At 52.7% G+C, this 18357-nt stretch overlaps 1 protein-coding gene across 4 annotated transcripts in view; it reads left to right on the forward strand.

The window, feature by feature from the left end:
- Positions 1-18357, forward strand: part of RCSD1 (RCSD domain containing 1) — a 73966-nt gene that overhangs the window by 51137 nt on the left and 4472 nt on the right. For 2 of the 4 annotated variants that reach the window (XM_047841366.1, XM_047841370.1), the window contains exons 2-6: positions 3393-3494; positions 4571-4660; positions 9073-9144; positions 12802-13005; positions 15100-15780. In XM_047841366.1, coding sequence (XP_047697322.1) covers positions 3393-3494; positions 4571-4660; positions 9073-9144; positions 12802-13005; positions 15100-15780 — 1149 coding nt within the window. The remainder of the gene's footprint in view (positions 1-3392; positions 3495-4570; positions 4661-9072; positions 9145-12801; positions 13006-15099; positions 15781-18357) is intronic. The other 2 variants (XM_047841367.1, XM_047841368.1) reach the window with 1 other exon arrangement.

The following is an 18357-nucleotide window of genomic DNA, read 5'->3' on the forward strand; positions in this document are numbered from 1 at the left end:
ATCTTAGGGACAGAGAAAGAACACTTAATCCCGGGGAGGCTGAGGGGTCCCAGGAAAGTCTGAGACGAGGCAAGGGCATGGAAGTCCTTCTCAGTCCAGGCGAGAGCATGGCCTTACCAAACCAGCCCCAGCGCCAAGACACAAAGCTAGTGAAGTTGCTCACTAACCTGGACCTGAGGTGGTGTGCCATTGGACCCCTGGAGGAGATTAGTAGTTGTACCTGCCAGAGTCGCAAGGCAGAAATCCAGGCAGGACCTCAGAACGGCTGGGCCACTGGCTTCTGTCCACCTCCAAGCCCATGCTTCTTCCATTGTACCTGTGCAACACAGTGGCTAATAATAATTTCACTCTTTGTATAGCACTTTAGTTTTCAAAACACCTTCACAAATTTTACTACTTAACTAATATCCTTTGCTGGGTTATCGGGTGTTGGAGTAAAAGGTTTCATGGATTATTGTTTGGCTTCCTCCTGTGTGACTCTGGCTAAGTTACTCGCCCTTTCTGGGCTTCAGTGGGCTAGCTAGGAGAAGGCAGTCTTCTACAACTGAGAATAAGAGACTGTGATGGGCATTGAGGAGGGCACCTGTTGGGATGAGCACTGGGTGTTGTATGGAAACCAAATTGACAATAAATTATATCTAATATTTAAAAAAAAAAAAAGAATCTGACGAGGGGCTGGTGGTGAGTGGATGTAACAGTTTCAACCAGCTCTGGAGTCCTTAGACGTTCTAAAGAAAAGTCATTCATTGGGCTCCAGGAAAACAAACTCGGGTGTATTAAAATCTTTCCTTCAACCCAGCTTTTAAGCCCTAAATGCTTCCAGAAGCCTCATAGATCTCTCACTTCTGAGCCCCTGGCCAAGCCCAGTTTCCAGACAGGGAAGTTAGGGAGGAGTTTTTGATTCCTGTACAGCTCTATTTTTATCTGGAATGTATCTTCCTGCACACCAGTGATTGGGTGCCTTCGAAGCTGAGGTAAAGTACCGTTGTCAGCAGGACCCCGAGCAATAAATAGCAACGGACAGAGAGACTGATCTGTTACGTGGGCAGGAAGTTAGACAGATGGACAAACTGATCGGCCTGGCGTCTTTGCCAAGAGCGGCCCAAGTAATCACACTGTGCCCGAAGCCTCTCCGTTGTTCCCAAAGGATGAGCCGTTCCCCTCTGACAACCCCTATCGTGGCAAGCGTGGAAGGCAGACAGGTGTGAGTCCTGTGCCTCTGCCCAGCGGGCCCCTCGCGGAGTGGGCATCAGATTCCCCCGCTTTTCCCCAGCATTACGGAGAACCTGGCATCTTGAATAGAGGTGAATCCTTTCACATCTTTATGCGAAGTCAGCATCGGGTGTTTGGGCTGGAATGGGGTTGACCTTGAATCACAGCCGGAAACAGTAAAGACGGACGGACTGGTCTTTCCTCCCGAACAGCCTGTTCTCAGATCTGAAGGGCCGGGGTCCCAGCAGTTCTTGCCCGTCTCTGAACAAAGCCTGCCTCACAGAGTTCTGCCCCATCTACTTAACTGCACCTTTCCTTGGTGGGCTCCGGGTTTGCCCTGCCCCAAGCCGGCAGCGTCTGGCACAACCAGACACATTTACTGCGACACCCCTATGGAAACACACCAAGGCAGAAAAAAGGAGGGCCTAAGCAGTGCGCATGCGCGCGCGCGCAAGTGCAGTGCATGCGCCCCGTGGGCACGCATGCGTATTGGCGCGCACATGCGTGCGTGCGTATGTACGGGCTTTTGGCGCACGCATGCGTGCATGTGTGTGTGTTTGTGTGTCTTGGGGAGCCGGAAGTGGGGGGAGCATGCCTTGTGTTTGGAAAGTATGTGCCCCGTGGCGACGTGGACTTTTTGGGCCAGCTGCTGCTCAGATCCTCCCAGTCTCAGGCCACCCGTGAGGAGGGGAAAAGGTAGGGCGCGTTTGCAGCCGTGTGAGAAATGCCGTCAACGTGGTCACAAAACACAGAAGCCTCATGTCTCGAGAAGGGACGTTTAAAAAATTACTATGGGAGCCGCATGCGAGGCGGCAGAAGCGAGGCGGCCCTTTACAGCACTCGCTGACTCACCGAGTGTGTCGTGTCGCGGTGACAAGTGGCACGTGGGGGTGAACGGTGTCTGGGGTGCGTGCGTCTTGGCCTCCTGGGGGAGCCTGGAGGCACTGGAGGGAGGGACGGCTGCAGGGAAGCAGTGGTCTTTGTTGGTGGCAGGACAGGGGCACAGGCACGCTCGTAGCCAACGTGGAGAAGCCCATCGCCCAGGTGGTTCCTCCAGCAAAAAGAACAGGAGGGAAAGCGATGAGTTTCTGGGGAGACAGAAACGCACCGTGTCAAGTACCTGACCTGAATCATCACAGGGGCTCTTGGAAGGACCCCGTTGCTGTAGGAATTTAAACAAATCTTCCAACGTGCTTATGGGTGTGCCAGGCCTGGTCCCAGCCCTTCAGACAGATAGTAAATGATTTAATCCGCAGACCCTGCGAGTGATGTGTTACTATTATCCCCGTCAGGGCACAGAAAGGTAAAGGCGTTCGTCCAGGTCACTGAGCTAGTGGGAGACAGAGCCACCCAGGGGTTGAATCCAGGGGCTCTGGCCGTGCTACCTGCTTCTCCTGTTGTTTATTTATTAATTCAACAAATACGTACTGGACGCTTCTTTGTCCAAGGCATTCAGTTAAGGAGGGAAGACAAGACATATACACATGCTAAAAGTTGAATAAAGGGCATTGGCTTACCCCGTTTCATACACTTGAAGCCTTGCTTGCCAATGCGTCTCGCCAGCCCCCATTTCTGAAAGCCTCTTCTGACCAAAGGAAGGCGACTCCTGTCATCTCTCCACATGCCCCTTTTCAGTCGAGGTCTTTGCAGCATGAGGAGCACAGGGCTTACGCTGCTTCCCAGACCCCTGGGTTCCCCTTCGGGACGGGACCCAGAGCCACACCCAGGGCCGAGCACACCCTAAATATTCACGACACGTGGTTGACTGGATGATTTAAAAAAGGTTTTTTTAATGTTTAGTTATATTTGAGAGAGACAGAGACAGGATGCGAGTGGGTTAGGAGCAGAGAGAGAGGGAGACACAGAATCCGAAGCAGGCTCCAGGCTCCGAGCTGTCAGCACAGAGCCCGATGAGGGGCTCGAACTCACGAACTGCGAGATCATGACCTGAGCCGAAGTCGGACGCTCAACCGACTGAGCCACCCAGGCACCCCGACTGGATGATTTTTAAAATCCTTGGATGCAGGGGTCAATTGCAAGATGCTATTAAAATACCTCATTGTCACAGCTTCTCTGCTTACGGTCACAAAACAAGGGCCGTGTGTGGCACCCAGTAACAACACTGAGAAGAGCCGAGGATAGATTTGCTGGTTAACTTTTGCTTTCCCTTGGTTTGCCAGGAAAGACCGGCAGAGACCAGTGCCAACGTGGATGACTCGGCACCCCCCTCGGTGGCCCAGCTGGCTGGGCGGTTTAGGGAGCAGGCAGCCGCTGCAAAGGAGGTGAGTCAGGCGTCTTCCGAGCCCCTCTTCTGGAAGGGGGCTGGAGGAAGGGGAAGTCTGGGTCAGGCCCAGAGGAGAGGGAGGGAGGAGGCTTGGTAATTACCAAATTAGGAAGAGAAGCCAGAGAGGGGTCCCTCTGAATGTGAGGAATGTGGCCATGCTGCTGGCCTGTGCAGGATCTTTCCTCACCAGAGTGAGGCTTACACTGTGGCCCGGAGTGAGGAGACAAAGGGCAGAGAGCTGGAAAGATGGATGCCTGGATTCATTTCCATCTCGATCATCCACTATGGGAGACTTAGATCTCACCCAGCTGTGCCGGGCCTAGACTGGTTCAGAATAAAGAAATGCCCATCCTCAGCCCTGCCCCAGGGTCCAGGAATCAGGAGCCAGGCAAGAGGGGGACAGATTCTGAATTGAGAGTTGAAGAGGAAGAGACGAGTTACAGGAACGTGCATTCAGATAGGAAGCCAGGGATCCAGAAGGACAGGGATCCAATGATCAGTGGGCCCCAGAGGTATCCTGCTGGAGAGGACAGAGTAAAAGGGGGAGATTTGGGCTACATTTTCTGGAGTCACGCAGTCTGAAGAGCTCCTTGGGAGAACATGAAGAAGGGCACCCCAAAGTTGGGGGGTGGCCCCTTGGGACAAAGGCGTTGCTATCATGCTTTTTTAGGTACAGTGTTTTGTGCTTTTGTTTTGCCATCTGAAAAATCGGTCCTTGATTTCTAGACATTGTAGGAATGTCATAAAGGGTGAAGAAGCTAGTGTTGGTCTAGGGTACTGGCAGCGCCTGGAGGCTAGAAGCAGATACCGGTTTGAGACGTTGTTTCAGGCCAGCGAATGTCAAGTAAGGCTCCAGCAGCAGCAGGACTGGGACGGGAGCCTGGGAGTCAGCGGGGTGGACGGGTGGAGAGAGTTCCTGTGTATGGCTAGTGGCAGGCAAGCCTTCCTACATCTTTTCTCCTCCAGACATCCCTGAACATTCCTCAACCAGCTTCCACTTGCTCCTCTTCCTCCTGTTGCCTGATTACCTCTCTCTTTTTCTTTCTGTGTGTCTGTCTGTCCCTCTCCCTCCAGACACCAGCCTGTAAGCCAACAAGAAGGAAACCGCCCTGCTCCCTCCCCCTGTTCCCCCCCAAGGTAGAGCTGGGCCAGAACGGTGAGGAGGTAAGTGCCGTTCCAGGGCTCAGGGGACACCGGTTGTGAGTCTGCCTTCTCCTTCTGACGGGAGGGGGCACAGGAGGCACACATTCAGACCTTGAAACCTGTGCAGGGGGTTTCTCCCTTTCAGATTGGGGGATGCATCTCCTCTAACTGCTTCCAGAATTCTTTACTTTGGAGACCAGGTTCCTTCCTACTCTCTCTAACGGAGCCTCCTTCAGGGTCTGTCAAGGACAGGAACACTATTTCTCAAGACTGAGAATTTCAACAAAGAGAATGTGCTGTAGAGTATTATGTTCTACTCCAGGTCCGGTTTATGTGACATTCCTTGTGGAAAAGACACCTGGAAAGAGACGCAGCACTTACATAAGGCAGAATTGCCACATGAGCGAATGCCGTGGTTCTGTGCTATCCTTGCAAAGACTGGCTGTTGTTCTGGATCATTGGAAGAAAATCAGAGCACACAGAAGCCTCGTTGCCCTCACATATAAATAGCCAATGTTACCAACACAAGGAAGGTGCTGGCATCACAGATCATAGCCGGCAGTAGATTCCCAAACTGCGTATGTACCGACCCTTATTTATCTAATTGTAGCTGTAGGAGTGACTTCTCCGTCCCCCATCCCAGCAGCCCATGAACTTTCACTGTGCTCCCGTCACACTCCTGCAGAAATGAACTCACGTGTTCTCTCGTCCAGCCTGGGAAGCCAGCCTCTAGAGAAAGCAAGCAAGCCAAAGACGGTTCAATTCACAAATCCCGCTTCAACTACCTCCCTCCCCCTTCCTTTCTGAGGACCAGCAGCCTGACAATAGACACTAGATACCCGTGTGACCTTGAGCACGTATGTAACGAACACGAGGAGAGCAGCCTTTCCCACCCAAGGCTTACAGGCCAAAGCCCACCAGAGAAAGCGGAAACGCGCAGCTGCCCCTGATCCAGTGGGGTGGGGGCGTCTAGAGCCCCACGCTCAGAGATCGCTGCCCCACACACCGAACAGCAGCCTTCTTCTGGAATGGGAACCCCGAGAAACATGGTTTTTAAAAACTGAGTCTTTTCTGTTGGCATTTCTTCAAGCACTGACTTGATGGTTGTGTGGCATCATGGGGTTATTAGCTCGTGCTATGGCCAGATGCATACCAACAACTTCTCTTTACCAAGGGTCAGCTTCTCCTTGTGACTTTCAGCCCCTGGGCAACAGGCTGAGGCCTTGGCCATCAGGAGCCTCCTGTGAGGCTACCCCCTGATGACCCAGAGTTGGCTCTGGAGAAGCCACCATACTGCACTGAGCCTTCTTCCTTATTTGTGAAGTAAGACAGGAACACTAACCAGACAGATGATGGGGGCCAGATGAGGGTGTTTTATTCTCTGGAATAAAAGCAGAATGAGTCAGGTTAGTTTCCCGGCTCTGGGAGAAATAAACCTACAGGCTCATCCCATGAGGTACCGCCCAGCGGTTAAATAGCATAGAAGGGCCAAGGGCTGGATGAGTAGGAGAGTGGATGTTAGAGGAAAGAGTCCTGCCTGGAGTGACCAGCTGCTTGCACATAAGAAGGACATCGCTTCCAGGATCGATGACTTTTTGTCACCTTGAAAATCACACAGAAATAAAAAGAACAACCAGCTTTATGTGGCTGGGCTGGACGGAGTCTGCGGCCTGCAGTTCTCCACTTTACGTTCCCACGGCGTGGCCTTGGGGAACCTCAGGGGGGCCTGAAGGGAGGACCCCAGTCGGGCTGCCGCTCAGTCCCCGAGGCACAGTGCAGGGAAGGGTCTCTCCATCCCTTCATTCCCGCCCCCTCCCTATGCCTGCTCAGGCCTGAGACCATGGGGTGACCAGGAGTTACTCCTCTCTGGAGAACCCAGCCAAAAGGGTATTTAATATGGTCATAAACCTTGCCTTGTCTGCCAGAGAAGGGCCGAAAAACACTCCCATCTGAAAAGTCAGGTTCATGATTTCTAGACATTATAGGAACATCATGGGCAGATATGAATATACACACATAGAGCTTGAGGCTGGTTTTTCTCCTTCGGTGGTCTTAGGCCCAGCCACCTGCTTGGAGTCCCGTGTTAAATGGCAAAGGAAATGCTGCCACCTGCTGCCGTTCCTAGGCACTGCACTAGCAGCTATTTTGGAGTCCTCCTGCTTTGCTGTTCAATTCCAAGCAATAAGGATCTTGGGGAGCATGAGCTAGGTTCCCCGCACTATCTTAGAGCGAAGGCGCTGCGTTTATTGAATTTTCACTGTCTTCAGAAGATAGCGGTCAGGGGGCGCCTGGATGGCTCAGTTGGTTAAGCATCCAACTCTTGATCTCAGCTCAGGTCTTGATCTTGGGATGGTGAATTCAGGCTCCACGTTGGGCTCCGTGCTGGGTGTGAAGCCTACTTAAAAGTATATATATGAGGGCACCTGGGTGGCTCAGTCGGTTGAGCATCCGACTTCGGCTCAGGTCATGATCTTGCGGTTTGTGGGTTCAAGCCCCGCGTCGGGCTCTGTGCTGACAGCTCAGAGCCTGGAGCCTGCTTTGGATTCTGTGTCTCCTTCTCTCTCTGCCCCTCCCCCACTGGTGCTCTATCTCTCTCTGTCTTTCAACAATAAATAAATTATATATATATATATATACATGTATATATACGTACACACACATACACGTATGTATATATATATATGTATATACATATAGTGGTCAGTTGAGGAAGAGAAGAGTTTCTGGTATTACAAAAAGCAAAGTTTGTCAGCAAAATTGTTGCTGCACTTCCTTAAACAGTATCTTTAGAAATAGTGACTCATGTGAAATTTCACCATAGAGCACAGAAGTCAACTGATTTGGGGCTGGCAGCTCTTTGTACTTGTCACCAACACAAGGCGCCTTGAAAACTGCTCTAGGAGTATGTCTGACAGTGTAAACTCATGGAGCCAGAGGCACCTTCAAGCTGGAGGCGTTTATTCTAACCCACCTGCCTGGGTGTTGGTAGAGGAGGCTGAGGCCAGGGCACCCGCCCGGCTCCTGTCAGAGCCAGAGTCCCAGCTGGTAACTGTCCCACTCCAGTGCCTCTTCCTCAATGTTGGGCCTTAAAAGGGTCACAAGGAGTTGAACTGAGTAAATCTTCCTCCTTCCATCACTAAAATACAATCATCTCACTCAATAAGTATCTCAGAATGTTTCCAGGAGATTGGTGTTCTTCTTTTTGTGATTCAGCTAAATGAGTCCATGGGGGCTGGGGCAGGTAATGTATGTGGGGTCTCTAAACTGTAGAAAAATCCCTTTTGTGCCTTGGCCTCTGCTAAACAACATGGAAGTCACCACCATCTTCTTCGCCATCATCATCATCATCAGTGTCCTCATATACCTGTAGAACCAGACTCAAGTTGCAGGGATTTTAGACAAAACAAGAAGGGGTCCATCTTTTTAGATATAATAAAATACAGACAAGGTTCCTGACCGACATTCATCACAAACATATCTCCAACTAGCAGAACATGACGTATGGTTTTGTTTTTATTTTTAAATTTCTTTCAACGTTTATTTTTGAGAGACCAAGAGAGTCACAGCATGAGTGGGGGAGGGACAGAGAGGGAGGAAGACACAGAATCTGAAGCAGGCTCCAGGCTCTGAGCTGTCAGCACAGAGCCCGATGTGGGGCTCGAACCCACAAGCTATGAGATCACGACCTGAGCTGAAGTCGGACACTTAACCAGCTGAGTCACCAGGGTGCCTCCATATGTATGGTTTTATATGTATGTATCAGCCATTGATCGCTTGTAGAGGCCAGAGACCATATCGTGTTCATCGTCCTATAACCAGGCAAGACAATGCTGGGAATGTAGTAGATACTCGGTAAATGTCTGCTTAATCGAAATGAACGATGTTTTGGAAAATGGTAATCTATAAATAACACTATTGGTGGTTTGGATTTTCCAAAATATCATTAGTTCAAGGGAGAAATTTCAGTTAAACCTCTGTAAGCTTTCACCTTTGGTCTGTGGTGTCTTCTGTTGTTTGTACAAACAGAACAAATAGTCATTTTGCCCTTTCTCTCTGGAATTCCCTCCCGTCATTGGCTCATGTTGTTGAAGGTCAGGAGGTGAAGATCTCATCCCCTCAGCCATAGTCTGTTGTCTCATAATGACCATGAAGTCATCCTTTCTGGAACAGGAGACCACCTGTGTTTCAGATGTCTGTCCAGCCTGCTCTGATTCATAGATTCAAGTGGTCTTATACCTGTGAGACGAGGGAGGGGTGGTGGGGAGCCCGCCCAGGCCCAGGCCCTGACCAGGTGGGTGGGCTGCTGAAAGCTAAGTGGGAAAGCGGTAAAATCAACTTCTCCTCTTCTTTCACCTGGGCCTTTGGGGCTCCAGCCAGAACCCCACCTCCCTTCACCTCACTGATTCCGTTGTTTTGGTCCATTTGCTCTGTAGAAATCACCGCCCAATGCAAGCCACCCTCCTAAAATCAAGGTGAAGAGTTCGCCTCTGATTGAGAAGCTTCAGGTAAGTGCACAGTGGTTACCCATTGCTACTTCTGACGCCACCCCACCTCTTGTGCAACATGTGCACGTCTTTGGGGCTCCTGGGGATAGCACCATCTGTCCCCTGAAGAGTTGATCTCTGATAACCAGCTGTGAAGGATGAGGAGCCCTATCTAGGGGCAAAGAGCTAAAATAAACATCATGTCAAGCATGAGCTCATGAAGTTAACAGATCATGGTGGTTGGCGGATAATGGGATGTCTCAAGAATCTTACAGGAAAAAGACATCAGAGCCCAAGAGACACTCCAGGACTAGCCAAGTCCTCCCGAGCAAGGCCTGAATGCCCCCACGAACCGTTTCAGCTTTACACAGGGCTGAAATTCAACAGCTAGGCATTGCACTGACATGGCAGAAACCGTTGTTTGGAATGCCCGCCTCTCCGTCTATCAGCTTGTGAACCCAGAGCCCTCACCACTGCACCACAGCTGGCTGCCTTTCCTGGGGATGGAACTGACCGTGCGGCACTGTACTTGAGCTCGCAGCCTTTTGGGGGAGACGGGATTTTCGCACGTAGTACGATAAGAGACTTAAAGGAGAGGAAACCCCAGAGGTCTAAATGGTGTGCTTGCCGTGTGTCAGTTCTTACTCCTCTAAATCAGAGTTCCTCAACCTGGGCAGTGTTCGCGCAGGCGGGGCACTGCCCTGTGCATCGCAAGATGTTTAGCAGCATCCGTGGTCCCTACTCACTCAATGCCGGTAGCACTCTCCAAAAGTTGTGACAATGAAAGACATCTTTGGGCATCTCCTGGGAACACAGTTGCCCCCCACCGCCGCCCCAGGTGAGAGCCGTGCTCTAGAATTTTAGAGCAAGAAGAGAGAAGAGTGGGCAGGAGTAATTAATGAATGCTTTATGAAACACTTACACCCTGAGTCGGTCCTCAGGGATGGGTGGCTAGAAAAGAAGGAGGAAGGTGCCCCTGGTGTGGGACAGCGTGAGCCAAAGCGCAGAGGAGAGGGGCGTGTCTGCATAGGGCGTGTGGAGGACGCAAGAGCTTTCACCACGGTGTCTGTGCCCCACCCAGGAGAACCGTAAGGCTCCTGTGCACCGTATCCTCCCATCTGGGCCCGACTAGGAAAACCTAGTCAGAAATCACTGTTAGAGGCGTGCCGAGACAAGTAGCTGCCGCTTCTGCGGTTCCACCTCTGGGAGAGCCCGGGCCTGATTTCTGGTCAAGAAAAGCCTCTCTGGTTTCTGGCCTGAGCCCGCCCTGTGGCCGGTGGGAGGGGACTCCCTGAAGCGTAACTCCTGCTGAAAAGGCCTGATGGCACCGCAGCAGCAGCGGGGAAGGAGCTTCTGCCTGTGCAAGGCTCCCGAGTACGTACGTAAGGAGGGTCTCTCAGAAAGGATCCCGATGCACAGCCAGCTGAGGGGTGTAGCCCGGGACCTGCACCTTCGCCTTCCTGCAGCCCGCCTCAGCCCTCATCCGAGTGCCGGAAGTTAGTTCCCACATGCTCTGTGCCCCGCAGTCTCGGTCTCCTTCCCCTTTCCCGTCAGTGAGGAGCGTCTCTGGGAAGCTCAGCCACTGAGAAGAAGGTTGTGATCACTGATCCTTCAATCTCATTAAGAACATCAGCCACAAGGAGCGCCTGGGTGGCTCAGTCGGTTAAGCGTCAGACTCCATCTCAGCTCAGGTCTTGATCTCAGGGTCGTGAGTTCTGGAGCCTGCTTTTAAAAAAAGAAGAACAGAATGACAATTTGGCCAGATGCCATAGGAGCCCTTACTTTGTTGGGAGGCGGGGGGGGGGGGGGGTGGCCAAGAACTAAGAAATGCATCATCAGCTAGACTTTCCTTCTAAATACTCTATTAGATGAGTTATGAGGTATGGTTTTTCTTCACTGGACTAGCCCATAATTCCAAGTTCAAGTTTCCTGCTGGCTAGCAAAATATATTTTATTTGCAGGCAGTCTTACAGAGGGAGCTTTCCAGCTTGAAGTTGGGCGGGGAGGGAGACCTCTTAACTCCCAACCCAAGTGTCCACTGCCCTGAAGCCGCCACAGGCACTCACCATGTGCTGCTTTTTGCCATGGTTTGGGCTCACAGCGTTGCTATGCAACCTTCACGTTCTTAATTCTTACCGTGACTGAGTTTTGTCCATATTATAAGGCCTTTTTTTTTTTAAGTGTATTTATTTACTTGAGAGAACAAGTCAGGAAGGGGCAGAGAGAGAGAGAATCCCCAGCAGGCTCAGTGCTGCCAGCTCAGAGCCCAGTGCGGGGCTCAAACTCATGAACTAAGAGATCATGACCTGAGTGGAAATCAAGAGTCCAATGCTTAACCGACAGCCATCCAGGCGCCCCTGCTGTAAGGTCTTTCTTAATATCACAGAGATACTGGTACTTTCCTAAACAAGAATAACAGCGTAGAGTCTGCAGGTCCAAAAGCACACACGGTTCTCCTGGACAGCAGAGCCTTGGCTGGAAGAAGGGGGCACTGAGAGGGCTCTGGAGGCGGGGGGGGGGGTAGTGTGGAGTATGAGTGGGTGATGGCAGGAGCGAGTGCCAGGGACCAGATCATGAAGGACTCAGGCGGTCATGCTAACCGGTTTGGGCAAATACAGTTCAAGACTCAGGCTATTTATTGGACTCACTGGAGGTCACACAGCTATTAAGTGAAACATCTGAGCTTTGCAGTCAGGTCTGTCTGTGTGGAGAGCCCCTGTACTTCCCACTGCGTCATCTGCCCGTCACACCATCCCTTCCGGGCGAGTCCTCCCTGCTGGGCCAGGATCTGGAGACCTAGAGGGCGCCGGAGCAGGAGGACTGCCCCTCGATGGCGCTAAAGAGGACCCAGTGCTCACTGCAATCCATCCCACAGGCCCTCCTGCACCACCACCTTCTCCACTGCCACAGGCTGGAGCTGGGACCACCTGCCTCGCCCGCCCCCCCCCTCCCCCCCCCAGCTCTTGGCTCCCTCAGGCCTCTGTTACCTTTGGGTAACCTCTCCCCTCTGTTGCCCTCCGGATGCCCTTGAATTTGGTTTCACCTGACCCGCCATGGCCCAGGTGGGGCACACACTGACGTCTGCTCCGCGGGCCCCCTCTTGGAAGGGCTGGGCAGCCTGCTGTGTCCACCACTCTTCTGGCCATCTACCAACAACACATAAGAGACCAGCAGAGCTGGCTTGAATCCCAGGGCAGGCTCCTTCGCCACCTTCCTGATGTTCGAGATCAGAACAAAATGGAACACACAGGTCTGTTGTAGAGGGGAAGGTTTTGTATGCCAGCAAATAGGAGGCGTCCGGTAGGCAGTGGCTACTATTGGCTCTGCTGAGAAAGTTGATAAAGGGCGTTGACTTGCTGTGAGATCGTGTGCCTGCAGGTGCTACTTTGGCCTCTTTGTGTATAAGTTGGAGCTGTTCCAGGGCGTTTTTGTTGGATCCAAATCGGTACTTTCTGGGCCTTCTGGAATGCAGCCTGTGGTGAGCCAGGTAGCCAGAGATGGCTTGAGGAGGCAGTGCTTTCAGGGGTCGGACGTGACGTGACTGGATAATTGGTTGGGAAGTAACCCAAAAAGCCTCATGTTATGTAGTCGCAACCAGTTCCGGGCCAGGCACCCAACAGGCTCACGCAGACATACCCATCTCCCACCCGTTTGAAACGTCTCACCTTTTCTCGGCAGGCCAACTTAGCTTTCGATCCAGCAGCCCTGCTGCCTGGCGCCTCACCCAAGAGTCCTGGACTCAAGGCCGCGGTGTCGCCATTCCAGAGCCCGCCGTCCACCCCCAGCAGCCCTGGTGTGCGGTGTCAGGCTGGCGAGCTGGAGGAGGTGCCGGTCAGCTTTGACCAGCCTCCGGAGGGCAGCCATCTGCCCTGCTACAATAAGGTAACCTCTGGGTCCGAAGCGCTGTGGCCCTGTCCGGTGCCAGTCCTGGATTTTCTCTGCCCTGATGTTGTCTCGGGGAAAGGAGGACGCTTTTGAGCTGCAGTCGAGTTGGTTTCCAGCAGAGGGAAATTTCTTCTGTTGCCGGTGATCTGTGACTGAGATCACCCCTCTGCCTAGCCTGCCTCTCATCCCCTCTCCCAGTAGCTGTGCCGCTCGCCCAGAAAGCACAGTTGGGGGGTGGAACGCTCTATCCTTTGTGGAGAGAGGGGTGAGAATTCAGGACCGACCCCAGCTGCACAGAGAGTCGTGTCAAAAGCTGAAAATAAACGCTCAAGGCCCGATCGGTGATTGATGCAGAGGGTGGGCAGGGTCACTGGGACTCCAGAACACTCTGTTCTGGCTTGATGTTAATACTTCTAAGCGACCCAGTATGGGTTTAAATCATTCTTACTGCAGCCTGCCCGTTAAAGAACATCCAAACGGTTCCCTTTGCAAAAAGATGTACCTAGGGCCCATTTCTGTAGATGCTGCCCTGATGTGTGTGCTTCCTTTCATCAGATCCTGTGCCTGATGCCATACACAGTAAGAATCAGAGATATTCTCCAATACAACCCGTGCAGGTGTCCAGCAAATCTGGGCCAGAGCCAGGCAAGGGCCGACATAAGGGGGGTGTGACTCCAGGGAATGGCAGATGGATATAACTTTAAAGTTATAGATGGAAACAGTGGGGTCTTTTGGGCCATTCCAGAAAACCCATCTAGGGGAAGAAAGTCACATGTGTAGAAACAGGTAGGACCCAGGGAAACAAACTGGCGCTAAGGCTTGAGTCGGCTGGCCAGGGATAGGTTGGAGATCCTCCAGCCCAGAGTGAGACCAGGGAGAGACCCCTGACGGCAGAGAGGAATCCAGGGGAGAGCCTCGTCTCTTCATAAGGTGCTCTCTGGGGAGGCTAGGGAGTCGGGGCAGGGAGGGAGACACTGCCCCCAGGTTGTAATACTGGAGGCTTTAGCCTTCTGACAGCAGCAGAGTGAGGCAAGGTTATTCCTGAACCCTCTGATCATGAGGGCCAGGCGGAGCCTTGATAGCTTGTAGGGCTGGCAGCACCAGGATCTCAGGAAAGGGCCTAGGAAGCCCTTTTAAACCAAGTACTGACTCCAAATTTCTGAGAAGGAACTAGAATTGACAAATAACCAAAATGTAAGCCAGTGGGAAAATCAGATTTGAGGTTTATAAAAATAAGATTTCGTCTACATATAAAGACTTAAATAAGGACGCATCACATGAATAAAGTAGGGCATCCAAATAAACATTTCCATTGAAGTTACGGCCAAGTCCAGTGGGCCTACGTGAGGCCTGAGTGATTCCCAGAGAGGAGAGGATCTTCAGGCAGCTCCGTTGGGCGCTTCTAAGGCATGGCTTCTGCTCACAGTGGACCTGGTTCCTGGAAAGCAAAGGCATCTAGCTGCTCAGCTTTCCTGGCATTAGCCAGTGCTGCAGAGGGCCAGGAGGGCCACGCTGGGGAAGGGGGTGAAGCTAGTCACCAGCTGTCCAGCGGTGTGCCCGTGAGGTCCCAGAGCAAGGCCAGGCCATCAGCAGGCCCTTAACCCTCTCCTCTGTTGGGTTCACCTTTGCCAAAGTATAATTTCCTGAATGCTAAAACGTGACTCTTATTCACGAGAGAGAGAGATTTTATTCAGCTTGTCAATTTAGATGGTAAAGCTCATTCAGAGAACAAACAACTGGTTATTTATAGGCAATTGAAGAAACAGATGTTAGAATCCAATTGCTAAGTTAGACATGAAACTGATGACCATTTCACAGGATAATAAAATTGGAGGTTATCCTTTTTAGTGGAGGGAAAGCATTTGCGTTTTCATGAGACAAAAACCTATGGGTTACCATGTGCTTTCACGACCCCCCTGGGGCCCTAGCCAGTGATACATAGCACACAGGGTACATTCTCCTGGAAAATCAAATGACCCTTTGACAGCTGGCTGACAGAGCGGTGCTTTGGACGTTGAAGGAACATGCCGTCCTCCTCTTGGCCTTTTTTTTTACAGGCTTCAGATAATTCTTCTTCACCTGTTCTTCCAGGTGCGGACGAGGGGCTCGATAAAAAGGCGCCCTCCCTCCAGGCGATTCCGAAGGTCTCAGTCAGACTGTGGGGACCTGGGAGGTTTCAGGGCCCCCGAGTCATCCCAGGAGAATGGTGCCAAGGAAGAGAATGGGGATGAGGTGTTCCCATCCAAGAGCAAGGCCCCGGGGTCCCCGCCGCCCAGCGAGAAGCCGGTGGGGGAGCCAGGGTCCCAGGAGAAGCCTCCTCTGAGGAGGACGTCCAGCAGGACGGAGAAGCAGGAGGAGAAGGGCAGGGCCCCGGGGGAAGCCCAGCATCACCAGGAGGCCGTGGGGGGCTCTGAAGAGGAGGCCGGCACCCGTCCAGCCAAGGAGGAGGCCGTTCAACCAGCCCCGGCCTCCAGCCCGGAGGCAGCGAACGGGTGCAGGAGCCCCACGGAAGAAAAACCAGCCGGGGAACAGACAGAAAAGTCTGCAGAGGTGAAGGAGGAGAGGGCAGAAAATGAAGAGGGTGAGCCCGAGCAGAGGAGCCAAGACACAAAGGGGCTGGCGGAGGGAGCTGCGGGGGAGGCCCCACCGAGCCCCCCTGGAGGAGTGGAGGGCGGCCACAGCTTTGAGCAGGGGAGAGGCGAGGAAAAGGACGAAGAGGGGGCCATTCTGGAGCCAGGCTGCAACCCCAGCGATGAGGCCCCCAAGACAGAGGTGAGTGGCCGGCGTGTTCCCCTGAGGAGGCAGGGCCGGGGCCAGTGCGTGCCTGCTCACACTTCCTCGCAGATGAGCTCAAGTGTGCAGAAACACAGGCACTGGGTTGAGACAAGTTGTGGCAAATGTGAGGGGACAGAGGGACAAGAAAGGAGGCCCGTGCTGTCTCCACCTTCCTGCCCATTCGGAGGTCTGTTGTGCTGTGGGTGTGTGTGGAGACCGAGGTGACTGAGTCAGGGCCCTGGGCCCAGCTCCCTGCCGGAGGGGCTCAGAGATGAAGGGGGCGCACCTTCCCCATCAACTCGGCTAGTGTGGGGGACCAGCAGCTCCTTAGGGCACTCTGAAGAAGGCGGGATGTGGCAGTGGGCAGGGAGTTGTCTCGGGGAAGCTCGAAGCACAGGCAAAGGAGAAAGTGTGTGTGTGTTTAGATCATCTACTCATGGCTAAAATTACTCACCTCCTGTATTCAATACCTAGGGCTGCCATAACAAATCCCACAGACTTGGGAACTTAAAACCATAGAAATTTTATTTTCTCACAATTCTGGAGGCGTGGGCAGTGTTGGTTCCCTCTGGAGGCTCGGAGGGAAAGTCTGTCCCGAGCCGGTTCCCTAACTTCTGGTGGCCGCTGGCACCCCCGGCCCCTCCTTGCCTCTCCCAGCATCTGGCAGCCGTCAGCAATCCTCGGCATTCCCTGGCTTACAGACCCGTCACTCGAATCTCTGCCTCTGTCTTCATGGGGTCTTTCCCTGGCTCTATGCATCCCCAACCCCCCTCCTTTCTCTCAGAAGGACACCAGGCATTGGATGTAGGACCCACCCTAAATCCGGAATCATTTTGAGGTCTTTAATTACATCTGCAAAGATCCGAGTTTCAAGTAAGTCCACATGCACAGGTACCAGGGGCTAGGATTGGACGTATCTCTGGGTGTGCATCCCACTATGCCTCCCCATCCCCTGTCCCACGATATCCCAGTGCACTCAAAGTAAATCCAAACCTTTTGTGAGGCCCTGCTGCTCTCAGGTGCCCCTGATCCTTCCCCTCACTGTGCTGTAGCCACATCAGTGGTCATTTGGTTCTTCAACTATACCAAGTTCACTCCCTGCTCAGAGCTCTGTCCCGGTTGTCCCCCACTTGGGACGCTTCCCACCCATCCTTCGGATGTCCCTCGGGCCTGTCTTGACCCCTCGGCTACTCTCATCCACTGTTCCACTTTGCCATCACGGTGTGTATCACTATTTGACACGCTCTTACTTATTTTCTTATCATCTCTCTCTACTTTTTCCCCGTCACCGATCCCCAGCATTTGCCACTAAACCCAGAATATTGTAGTTCTTAAAAAGTATATTTGTTGAGTGAATGAACGAATTTTTAAAAAGGAGAAAACTGCTTGACCCAAAAGAAATAATCTCTAATGATAGAACTAGACGTATCAGAGGGGTTGATGTGTTTGGGGGCAGGTTAACTCACCGGGGACCCTCACGTTATTCCCACCCAAGAGAGAAGGTGTGAGTCCCAAAGACTCTTGAGGTATGACCAAGACCCCTCTGGCTGGGCTGTTAGACAGAGATGCTTCACGTTTCTTTAACACCGTCCATTATAAACGCATGATCTGATCCTGTCACCTGGAGACCTCCACCAGGTGTCCAGAACGCAAACACGTGCCTCGGATACGGACTTTTTTTTTTTTTTTTAATTTTTTTTTTTCAACGTTTATTTATTTTTGGGACAGAGAGAGACAGAGCATGAACGGGCGAGGGGCAGAGAGAGAGGGAGACACAGAATCGGAAACAAGCTCCAGGCTCCGAGCCATCAGCCCAGAGCCTGATGTGGGGCTCGAACTCACGGACCGCGAGATGGTGACCTGGCTGAAGTCGGACGCTTAACCGACTGCGCCACCCAGGCGCCCCCGGACTTTTTTTTTTTAATGTTTGTTTATTTTTGAGAGAGAGTGTGTGTAAGCAGGTTGAAGGGCAGAGAGAAAGGGACAGAGGATCCAAAGCAGGCTCCGCACTGACAGCAGAGAGCCCGATGCGGGGCTCGAACTGACGAACCGTGTGATCACGAACTAAGCCAGAGTCGGACACCCAACCGACTGAGCCACCTCGGTGCCCCTCAGATCCTCACTTCTTTTTGACACTGAAGCCACTGAGTCCACGTGGCCACCTGCCAGTGGCTGCTACCTCTTATTTTCAGGCTAGGAGGCACCTGTCTTCCCAGGAGAGCTTCCCGTCTCACTGGCAGCATCTTCTAGTCTTGAAGGGTTAGGAAGTCACCCTGGTGGAAGAGCTTCAGGGAGGTCTCAGGTAGAGAAGGCTTCCTGCAGAAGCTCTGGGAGCTTTGGCACAGGCTCACCTGGACCTCTCGGGTCACTTGTATCTGACAGCCCTGGGGAGGGAGCCGGATGCCCGCACCCTCACGAGCGCTCTGCTTCCAAACCCAAGCCCGGGTCCCAAAGAGTAGCTCCCCACCCCCCACCTCTCTGTCCTTCTCCCCCTCCTGACCTGTCACGGAGGCACAACACTTTGGCACCCTTCCTCCAACCCCCTGGTTTTCGAGAGGAAGGAGCTGAAGCTCC

This window comes from Prionailurus viverrinus, chromosome F1, assembly GCF_022837055.1.
Source record: "Prionailurus viverrinus isolate Anna chromosome F1, UM_Priviv_1.0, whole genome shotgun sequence".
In the NCBI taxonomy this organism is placed as follows: domain Eukaryota; kingdom Metazoa; phylum Chordata; class Mammalia; order Carnivora; family Felidae; genus Prionailurus; species Prionailurus viverrinus.